The following is an 11,601-nucleotide window of genomic DNA, read 5'->3' on the forward strand; positions in this document are numbered from 1 at the left end:
CTCTCAATTGTTTGCTGAGAGTTTATATTCACGTCTACTGATTTGATTGTGTTTGTGCACTGTGACAAATAAAGCAATAAAATGAGAGCATCCGATTGTGTATTAAATCATGTTTATTTGAAATATCATCCAGTCAAATACAAACACAAACACAGCCATATAACTACATACTACATGGTTTCATTTTACTACACGTCAAGAGGTCACAGAGAACAGGCACAATGTAAATCTCACATGCTGTCATAAAGACAAAGATCTACAGACACAGAACGAACGACACATGCTTCCACAAGAGGATTTTACATCACCAAAGTCGAGCCCTTGACTGAGGGTTCAACCTCTGACCTTTAGTCATTAGGGTGTCCATGATTTTGGTCACAAGTGGTGGCACTTACAGAGTTGGCAGTCATCATAGCTTTCCTGAAGAATCAGTACGGATAAAACGAGATGACAAAAAAGCCAAGCGATGCTGTTTAGTAATTCATGGGTGTTTAAATTCACATTACTCTGCTTTAGAGGAGTTTCACTGTACATGGGCCACATTTATCAAGCCAGGATTTTTTTGTGTTTATAACTATTTGGCCTGCTTACAATGTTGTTCGATTTTTTTGGTTTCAAATTGCAATTCAAACAAACATCAACTTGATAAATGTTACCCCATATGTCCTCATGTGGCAAAAACAAACATGTTGACCGATATAAAGATTCATGCAAAAGGTGGCACAAAATGCGACAAAACAAATCGGAATCAATGAACCATCTTACCGTTCCCATTCACCATAATTCCTTTTCTGTTTTTTTTTTTTATGTACCTAAAGCTGAATTTCACATATCCTAAGAACGATGAACACTTACCCCCTAACATACATCTATAACATTGGATTCTGGTCAAGATTTCTGGGTAGACATTTGCTTAGAGTTACATGCTAAGAAGAAGTTTGTAAGAGCAAAAATGAATTAGGTACGGATAACTTTTAAGTTGAGCATTCCAAATTACAGCAGTCCTACAGCCTGTAAGAGCAACAGCTAAGCAAAAAACAAGATTTTATCCATTTTATTTCCAAAAAATTATTTACATCACAAAAGTTTTTTTTCTTTTTTCTGTTGTTGTGGTTGTTTACCTGTGAGTGGTTTGTAGGTGAAACAGTCCTCTTTTGTAGTTGGTGTAAAACTGTGCTAAAACTGTACCCTTCTGCTCTGAATGTCTCTTATTTTGTCAGTTTCCAGCATGGATCGCATTCTGGACCTGAGCGCCAGCACCATAATGTTGGTTTGCAGTAGAGTGAGGGATGGGTGTCATTTCCTAAGAGAAAACAGTCAGTTTGACAGTCAGTTTCATAAATTAGCCTTAAAAACATTAATACCGGTAGATATCTGGAACAGAACATAATTATCTTTAATAGCAGTGTTGAACTACGTACCTTAATGGCACTAACAGAAAGTGCGTAGACCCCAAAAAGAGACACAACCAAACCGATAATACATGCTAGCACCAGAAAACCGATCAGTGTTCCCAAGATCCCATTCACTAAGAACTGTAATACAAACCACAAATACCATAATATATTCCAACAGGTCAATACCACTGTATTTATATCTTTTTACATGGTAAATCATAATCACATGCAAATTAATGATACAAATATAAACAGAGAAGGAAATGGAAAATGTTATACTTCAATGAATCAATTAAATAATATTTCAGAAGTATAATTTAGTGATTGTGACTTCGATATTTGTCCATTTTCACATTAGCCTAGGATATATACTGTACATCAGTGTTATTTTAGTATTATTTATATACTGCTATAATATATTGACTTATTTTTTTCATACTTTTATTTTATATTATTAGTAAGTTTATTTTTAGTAATTTTCTAGTAGTTTTTACTCGTTTTTTTAGTTCAATTTAGTTTTAATTTCTTCTTTTTTAATTTTAGTTTTTGTAGTTTTAAATAAAACTTTTAAAAATAATTACTTAATATTAAGTTAATTATAAGTAATATTACTCAATTAATATTGAGTAATATTAATTAATTACATTTACTTACAATACAGTTACTTGTAATTATGCATAATTCACTGGTATTATTATAGTAAGTACATGTAGTAAAGTGTAACTACCTCACTTTATGATTTTTAATCGTTTTAGTTAGTAATAACAACATCGATATATCAACATTATATAGTCATGCTGCTCTTTAGTTACTGACTTTAGTTATCATCATTGAGAAACTCACATCAGTCGACCACTAAGATAAACTTGCAACGAAAAGCAAATGAATGTGAGTTCTCTCCTATAACATTAAATCATGTGCATTAAATCTGTGTTTGTCTATAACTGGGGGGAATTCAGATTACATTCATCTTGAACCGAATTAGAGTTTTAATCCTGCTTGGAGTCTCAGGATGTGTTTGTGGTATTCCCTGCTGCATCGTAAAGCTTGTAATGTAACTCACCTCTTTATGTCCCCCTTTCTCTCCTTCTCCACAGCAAGCCCAAACAGAGTGAAGTGGGTCACAACACCACTGAAACAAGCAGGACAGAGCCTGGCGTCACATCTCTCTTTCTGCTCACACACACTCAACCACAGTCTGCCGTCTGACAGAGACCGATGTTCAGATTGATGTACAGCTTCCTGATTCCTACTCTCAAAATCATCGGCTTTTCTGATTCATGTACAGGACAGACAGAACTAAAACTGTCAGCTCTCAAAATTTGAAATCATTTTTTGAACAAAGCAAGTTGGCTGGTTGAAGTATAACATTTTCCCATTTTGTAATAGCTGAAGACATCCTTGAGTCCCATCCTACTATATATTGTTAATAGTATGTAATCTTCAGTCACTTGTGGGAATGAAGGTGTCTTGGCTCGAGGATGAGCAGGAGCGTCTCTGTTTGTTTACCTCTGTGTCCCTGTAGTAGTACGACTCTCCTCTGAATGGGATGTGTCTGGCCATGAGCCCAAATCCAACAATATCAAATGCTGCTGTTAGTAACTGCAGAACAATGGTTGTCAGCACCTGCGACAAATGAACGGACATGTACTTCAACAATAAATAATAATCTTATTTCCAATCTCATTCTAATAATCTCACTTCCGATGATGAATGCTCAAAAATATATGGAAAATCCACTGCCTCTAAAGGACATGTAAAAATATTAAATGTGATTGGTCACTTCACATGCCAGTCAAATAATGTCTTGCAATCTAAGTGGGCGGTTCTTGGTCAAAATAACATGTAAAGAAGACCTTTGTCATTAGAAGTTTGACTATACAAGAGATACTGTTGCTGAGGCTGCACTTAATTTGGTCAATACAGGACGGAGCGCAAGGTCCTTTCAGACGGAGGGAGCTTAAAGGATTTTAAATGAGAAGAGAAAGACTGACATGATTTGTGTCAACTGACTGCATTCGATTAAAAGGTCCTGTATGCATTCAAGCATAGGTTTTAACATAAATCTTTATATTTGGAGTCTCAGGGAGCGTTTACACAACACCGTTTTCAACTTAAAAAAACTTTTTATGCGCTTTTGGCCGTTCATGTACATGACAACGTTGTGAAAACGCAAGCTTGTACCATTATCGTCTCCATGTAAACCACAAAAGCGCGAATTTGTGTAACCTGTCCTAATCGATCCGAGCAGGATTCGATCTAGAGTCTCTGGCGTGAGAGGCGGGCGCGCTAACAAGAACGCTTAAGACTGCAGCCGCGTCAGTCGCTAGCACACCTCTTGAGGCCAGGGGAGTGAGGTTTATACACACAGCTCTAACTGGCCTACGTTACACTCACCCCTCTTAACCTCACTCCCATCCGGGTCACGGCACCAAATGTAACCAGTTCTACCAGACCCGCTACGAGCGGGATTCGAGCTGGGGTCTCCGGCGTGGGAGGCGGGTGTGCTAACAAGCACGGTAAAGACCGCAGCTGTTAGCATCAGTCACCAGCACACCTCTTGAGGCCAGGGGAGTGAGGTTTATACACACAGCTCTAACTGGCCTACGTTACACTCACCCCTCTTAACCTCACTCCCATCCGGGTCACGGCACCAAATGTAACCAGTTCTACCAGACCCGCTACGAGCGGGATTCGAGCTGGGGTCTCCGGCGTGGGAGGCGGGTGTGCTAACAAGCACGGTAAAGACCGCAGCTGTTAGCATCAGTCGCCAGCACACCTCTTGAGGCCAGGGGAGTGAGGTTTACACACAGCTATTTCTCTCCTAAGTTACATTTGTGCTGCTCAAGATATTGAGTTTATAAACGCTTCTTCAGCAGTGTGGATTTACTGCACCACTACTACGACCAGAAAAGACGCATTATTTACATACGTAGAAGAATGCGTGCGCACAGGCGCGTTGTTTTTCTTTACAAAGTGACATCGCCAACTACTGGCCTGGCATGCATAATAAGGCGTTTTTAGTAGTTTTCACGGATCCGTGCGAACAGGGAACGTTTTGACAACGTTGTCATCTCATCCGTATGAGAAACTTCAAAAACGCGAAAGGAAAAACGTTTCCGTTTATAGTACATCATTGTCGTGTAAACACCCTCAGAGACAGAGAATTTTGGCAAACTGTACTAACACTGTTAGCAAAAAAAGGTTCAATGGGGTTTTATATACAGTAGAACACTAAGATTCTTGACTCAATGCCAAAATGGTTCTATATAAAGAGAAATGTCTAGTGATAATGTATGTTTCCAAGCTGTTTAATTCATAATTTAATTAAAATGAAAAAATGAATTCAAACTAAATTAATTAATTCAAACTAAACCCCTAAAATGTTCTATATGAGGCACTTGACAGAACCCGTTAAGGTTCTATATAGAACCTTTTCTTCTAGGAGACAATAGAAATTGTAAAAATTGACAGTAAAACTTCTTTTTCTTACACTTTCTTATTTTCAGATGATTTTAATATTTGTGTGTTCATACCAGGCATTTAGTTGGCTTCCTCCCAGTGTGCACCAGGACAACACCAGTTATGACAAGCTGTAGGAAACAATGCCATGTGTTACATTACTGATTTTAAACATCCCAAATCTATCCGCATGTATGTGTATTTGTACCTGAGCACCGTTGATGATGAGGATGATGATTTCACGCTGGATATGATAGTGCAGCTTATACACAACTGAGCTCAAAATGACAGTCAACACTCCAATTACGATCTCAACAGCCTAAACCAAAGCAAAGAAAATATTAGAATTGCAAACAAACTGCAGTCCTTGTGTGTGTTGGTATACTCTCAATATATATAGATTCATTCTATTCTTGATTAAAAAACAAGACTGCGTTAAGCCACCGTTATGTATTAAATAAAATAAAAACAAATAAATCAAGATAAAATACTTTACTGCCATACCCAGAACAATTAATTGAATTTATAATTGTTTTAACATTATTTTTCTGAGTTCAGTCTGTCAGTATGCGTTTCTTCTCAGATATGGGTGTGTCCTTGGATGTTGGCCAGATGTCTTTTAATAAATAAACTACGTGTGCATTGTGCATTTACATTACACTTAAATCTAAATATTATCTTCTGAAGGAAACCACCGACTGAATGACTAAAATCTCATATGCAGCATTCCAACAATATGCAAACAATCTGCTCAGTCTATAACATCCAGCATGGCTATTTGATCAAACATCTGTAACGATAGAGATAAAACAGCAGCGATTATCGATATAATAATGTGATAGTGTGCTGTAGTGAAACTCACGCCAAGTGTCTTGGGCTCTGCGCTCTTAAAAGCTTTAATTTGAGACGCGTACAGCGACATCCTGATAGATCACCAATCACTCATCAATAGCACACGATCCGCTGCAAACACAATCACAACAGCACGCGTCAACAAAACATGCTGGTATGGCGTGGACACGAGCTAAAGCATTCCCCATGCATATTGAAAATAATATTTACCATACACACACTATTTATGTGTACTAACACGCTCGTGTGTGATGAGGAGCGCTCACTTACCTTTGCGCACTGGCGTTCTGCAGCAGAGTCTGAGCGCGCGCGGCTCTCCGCAGTGTTGATGTCATGAGGGGAGGCGGCGGCTAAAGGAGAAATCCAGGCTGGCTCGGTCCCGAGCAAAACTCACTCATCCAACCGGCCCTTATTCTAGAAAACACCCTTGCAAGCGTTCGAAAGAGGGGTATTTTTAACCCTGTTATGAATTATGTAAAGTGTAAGAGCTGAGTGTGCTCTGAGAAACCATGCTGACTAATACATTCTTGAAATTATTATCTTCTTCCTAAATAATGCCTTGGCCAAATATGGGCTATGGATGGGTGTGTATGTCTTAGTAAAGCAGTGGTTTTATAACCAGGGGTCCGGGGCCCACTAGGGGGCCTCAGCAAACTTCCAAGGGGACCTCAAGATGGCTTAAAATGATTTAAAATAAGAAAACAACTAAACATCATGACATTTCTTAACTTCTGGAAATCTAAAATGTAATTTTTGGAAAATCTAAAATGTAAAAAAATGTATTATTGTTGTTTTAATTAATTACTTTAATGATGAACATTCCTAATTTCTGTAAATAATAAAAAAAATATAGACAATAGATACTTGTTGATCCTGGAACAACGTCCCAGTCAACCAATCAGATTTAAGTTTACAGTTTATGTCAAGTTTAGACTTACAAGCAGGGTTAGGTGTGTCTATATCAGTGTTATTCACCTGTCATTTCCCAAGTTATGGGTAGGGTTAGGTTTAGCGGTAGGACAAAATTTCTGGATAGGAATGTTGACCCAGGAACATGTCTTGACCCCCTAATTAATAGGGTAGCTCATTTCTGCCACATAAGAAAAAAGTACTTTTGTAAATCATGTTTGTAGCATAAAAAGTCATAATTATAAGATTAATTTCACAACTATGACATACCAAGTCACCATTTTAGAATAGAAAGTTTTTTGTAGGCTACGGTTTTCTAAATGTTGTAGGGTACTGGCTATTTCCATAGACTGACGTGTACTTTTTACTTAGTGCTGCATGGGGAAAAAATCATCCAATACAGATCCTATGGAAAATGCTCAAACAACATGTTCTTGCTATGATTACTTCCTCAGGCAAATACGACTTTGATGTTATATGAAACAATTAAATGTATTTTTTGAGACAATCCCCCAATCTTAGTGTTCTAATTTCTTAGAGTTATTCAAACATTAATTTATGGAAGCCATAAAAAAATATTGTTTTTAAAAAGCCAGCAAAAATATATATATATATCATGCTTATAATTATGAGATTATTGCAAAAATTATGCCATAAAAAGTCATTATGACAAAAAGTTGAAATTGAGAAAAAAAAAAAAAGAAAAAAGAAAAACTACACCATACAGGACATTTATGAATAGTATCAAGTGAAGCGCTGGGAATATTACCAAAATATGTGACTGAACGGTCGATTACCTGACACAAGCTAATAAATATTCATGAGCCCAGCCTCTGAAGGGTGGTGACATCACATCCACTTTAAATAGGCTGTTCAAAAAAAAAAAAACCCAAAAAACCTGTAAATAGTATAGAAGACAGATTGTGCAAGCTGCATAAACTTTGAATCCACTGCAAATGTAAAAATTATATACACATTTAAAATTCTGAAAAAAATTTATTGAATGATTTTAATATGAAATGTTCCAAAAACATATTTTCATATAATTTTATGGAAGAAAAAAAAAAGTACTAAAATGTACACACCAACACCGATAACTTAATCAGAACCCACTGTACCTTACAGAGTGCAAACATTTAAAGTGGCAGGTGACAGAACTTCAGCAAGCGCTATAATCAATGACTTCAGCACGTCTGTTGCTGTGAACGCTAATATAGTTTAGATCGTTCTCAAAACAATGCAAGAGCAAAAATGAAATACAAAGTGCATTTTATTCATTAAGTCAGCAAGAAGTGTGCTATGTGTCCCACAGAGCATTACCGTACAGAAGTGTGTATGTATACCAGGTGATACCGCAAAAATTACAAACCATCTTATCATAAGGTTTAGGTTATGTGATCATGATTAAACTTTTGGCTAAACCTTGGCCATAAGCGTGTGGCCGTTCAGGGTTTGGAGGCGCAATCCACCCCAACCTTCAGGAGACTGGTTTCACTGCCGCAGGAATCAACATCAGTTTCATCATCCTGGAATTAAAAAAAAACATGATGTTGTTAGATCACGTCTGTATGTCACAATCTAAAAAAAAAAAAAAAATCCGACTTTCATTTTAAAGATTGTCTGAATTATTGCATGTAGAAAAAGTTGTCTTTGTATAAAGTATTTATCAATTTGTCAGCCATTTAGTCTGAGCAACTTTAAACAGCAAGAACTTGTAATGTCAAGTTTGGTTGTGAGGGTTCACCTAGCAGAGCATGCTCAGTTTGATCACTGTTGGTGCACTTGAATAATTAGTATTTTTGCTCAAAGCATGGGGAATTAGGATAACAGAAATATTTGTTATTCAGAAATAAAAGCAATATATATATATATATATATTGCTTTGTTGTATAGAATCCCATATAGCCTTTTCAGTTTGCTCAACTATTACTATTATGCACCATCAATGTTCATATTAACTTAAAATGCAAGCTGGTTGAATGTGAATCTACAAGTAAAAACATTTTGAATTTTGAGTTCATAGAACTTATGTTGTGTTTGATGAAAGCAAATGGAAGATATGGAATACAGAAACGGTGCTTTATCCGAAAATGTTTTATGCGATATTCCAATTTTGCGCATAAGGTAAATTCACAATTTTGAATGGAAACAGTAACTGAGAACTGAAGTTTTCCAAATATCATTTACTAATAATTCACTAATTTGTCATGTGGTTGACACATATTCTTTCAGTTCACTTATTACCTGGAGGATGGCCCGGCTGGAAAAGACGGACAGAACGATGCACACGCACAGTTGAAGAACAGACAGCACCAGCAGAAGACCCCTCATTCCATCCATCAAATTCTAAATAAAAAAACAGACAGTCAAGATCGGTCATATGAATATGCTACAGGAAGACATGTATCAGCATTCATTAAATGTAAACTTGAGCTTGAGATCATTACTAGATACAGACGTACATTAAATCTCCAAAACATGTTTGAACAAGACCAATAATCTCTGCTGTTGCAAGGGTCATTTCCGGGTCTGTTGCTGAGCTCCCAACTGAAGTATCCGGCTCCTGCAGCAGCCAGAGGAACACAGATCAGGCTCATGGCCAGTGTGGCTTTGATCTGCACAAACACAAAGCAAAAAATGGATTTCTTACAGAAAGAAAGCGTTTTCAGGCTTTCAAGAAACATTTGAAGACTTCATGAAATCCTGTAGACGATTTATTGAGTCTTCAGAGAGAGTGCCGAATGCTGTAGATATCTGAACACAACAGGTATGTTTAAAAATGATAAAATATAAAGGAAATATGAGAATTTGCTCACCAGAGAAGGACTGGATCTCTTATGTGCAGCAACTGCCACAGACCCAGAGATGACAAACTGAACAAACAAAAATGTATTTCATTTGAATGTATTCAGTTGAATATTTCATTAACCTGAACCAAACTACAAAGGCTATATAAGAAATTGTTAATAAAAAAAAGAAGAAAATAAAACTGACACAAGCACAATTATCCATATGTTCAGACATTGAAATATAATTGAATAAATCTGATTATTTATTGTTCGTGACATTTACTGTGCATAATTGATTATAAAGCTTATATACATTTAAATATGTCTTATGTTGGAGTATTATTAGGGTTCAGAGTGTTTACTCACAGGAAGTCCAAGGCAGATTACAAACTCAGCACGCAGCATGCTGACAAGTAGTGTGATGGTACACAGAGTCATGATTACCAAACCACTAAAAACCTGCACCAACTGCACAAACACAAACAAAACGCACTTCAGGAAAATATGAACAAAACAAACTTTCCTGTATCAATTTCATCTAAACAGAGGGAGTTGGAAGGTTGATTTAAAATCAACAAATTAGGGACAGCATCTTTTACAAATTGCTAAAATGATTTAGGCTGAAATCATCGCTGTGAGTTCAAATTATTTTCTTTCATTAACATGCTGTCAATAAAGCTAAACTTATATTTAATATTGGTATGAAACTGCATCTGAATACATGTGCCCAGCTCTCACCCCCAGTGACATAGGCTTCCCCTTCAGGAACATCCTTGTTCTTGGTGGCAGGTTGGACTTTTCTTGATTGACCAAGCTCGCCTTTAGGTCCGGAGACTCAGTTTTTTGCTCCAGTGGAATAACATGGGTCACTACCCTCACTCCATTAGCCTCAGTAGTCATTGAAGAGGCCATATCTCACAGAAATATGAGGCTCACTTTTATGCTGCAACAACAAGGAAGTAAAAAAACTCATGAACCAGGACTCCCCAAACCCGTTTCTCATTTCCAGATTAAAGCCGCAAACCTTTTTTTTAGCTCGCATAAAGGGATAATTCAACCAAAAATGAAAATTTAAGTCATTACTTACTTTTTTTTTTTTTTACTACTATGGAAGTCAATGGGTATACCCGTCAACTGTCTGGTTACCTGAGGGTGAGTAAGCAATGACAACATTACATTTTTTGGTGAATTATCCCTTTAAGAAGAATGTTTGCCGCAAACAATGTAATGTACAACTATACAATTGAGACTGAATTATATTATATTTATAGGGGATATCATAAAACAGGTGTGTTTTATCACACACCTTCCTGATACAATACACATAATAGTATACGGAAATGGAAGTCAATCACGCTGCATTTTGTACGTTACTTAATGTGCTCGAATTGTATCGAGCATATTTGAAAATGTAGGTCATATTAATAATTTAGGCTATGCATAGAAAAAAAAATACTAGACTGATCTTAACATAATTTAATGTCTCTGGCCATGATGTATATGCAATATGCAAAAACAGCTATTACAAAACAGTAAGTTAGGCCTTAGAGTCATGGAAGTATTCCAAAAGATATTTTTGCGATAATATATCCAAACAATGCCGTCTAGGCAAGCAGCTTAGCACTACTAAACTGATGTTAAGACGACAATACCACAAACGTTGCCTAGATAGCCAGATGAGGCATAACCATCATAACAGCGATTTATGAACGGTTAGCTTAAAAGTTCACTACGCAGTACGAATTTATCAACGCTGGAAACATAGCTTGTTGTATTTATACAAAATAACGAACTGCAACATGTTTACTTACCGATTCTATTCACCGATCAGTTGACGAGCGCCGTCATTTACTGACTGAACAACAACAGAAAAACCTTACGGGAAATTAAACTTCCTTCTCCTCCCACTGAGTTTAACCCCTTCAGCCACAGTGACGCACTTTCTGTCAGATATTCATGGATGGGGTTTCCCAATTCCATCTGTTTTGTACAGATTGGCCACATACATTAACTTCTTCACTTCCTGATTGGGTAGCATTTAGGCCTATGGATCTGATTGATTGGTTACTTCCCTATGTCACTCCCAGTCACTTACAGGTTACACCACATTCTATGCATCCTCGTCACTGTACAGAACTACCACGTTTTACTCGAATGCATTTTAAAATAATATAATTCTGCAACACGTTAAC

The 11,601-nt window shown here is 36.8% G+C and overlaps 2 protein-coding genes across 4 annotated transcripts; both read right to left on the bottom strand.

Moving 5' to 3' along the window:
- Positions 1–1,204: 1,204 nt before the first annotated feature.
- Positions 1,205–6,156, bottom strand: LOC311275545 (uncharacterized protein). Of its 2 annotated transcripts, XM_084384654.1 has the most exons (8): positions 5,982–6,156; positions 5,722–5,822; positions 5,068–5,178; positions 4,934–4,990; positions 2,907–3,023; positions 2,461–2,529; positions 1,422–1,535; positions 1,205–1,303 (listed from the first exon to the last, which is right to left on the bottom strand). In XM_084384654.1, exons 2-8 carry the CDS (start codon positions 5,779–5,781, stop codon positions 1,217–1,219), a joined length of 615 nt encoding a protein of 204 aa, XP_084240780.1. In that variant the 5' UTR covers positions 5,782–5,822; positions 5,982–6,156; the 3' UTR covers positions 1,205–1,216. The 2 variants fall into 2 exon arrangements, with proteins under 2 accessions (XP_084240780.1, XP_084240781.1); XM_084384655.1 differs by lacking the exon at positions 2,461–2,529 and having other exon boundaries at positions 5,982–6,089.
- A 1,440-nt stretch (positions 6,157–7,596) lies between these two features.
- On the bottom strand, positions 7,597–11,539 carry LOC311275603 (membrane-spanning 4-domains subfamily A member 4A). 2 transcript variants are annotated; one of them, XM_084384737.1, is made up of 8 exons: positions 11,221–11,492; positions 10,497–10,555; positions 10,148–10,352; positions 9,776–9,877; positions 9,437–9,493; positions 9,083–9,235; positions 8,865–8,966; positions 7,597–8,146 (listed from the first exon to the last, which is right to left on the bottom strand). In XM_084384737.1, exons 3-8 carry the CDS (start codon positions 10,319–10,321, stop codon positions 8,066–8,068), a joined length of 669 nt encoding a protein of 222 aa, XP_084240863.1. In that variant the 5' UTR covers positions 10,322–10,352; positions 10,497–10,555; positions 11,221–11,492; the 3' UTR covers positions 7,597–8,065. The 2 variants fall into 2 exon arrangements, with proteins under 2 accessions (XP_084240863.1, XP_084240862.1); XM_084384736.1 differs by lacking the exon at positions 10,497–10,555 and having other exon boundaries at positions 11,221–11,539.
- Positions 11,540–11,601: the final 62 nt, after the last annotated feature.

This window comes from Rutilus rutilus (genome assembly GCF_951802725.1).
Source record: "Rutilus rutilus genome assembly, chromosome: 17".
Taxonomy (NCBI): Eukaryota; Metazoa; Chordata; class Actinopteri; order Cypriniformes; family Leuciscidae; genus Rutilus; species Rutilus rutilus.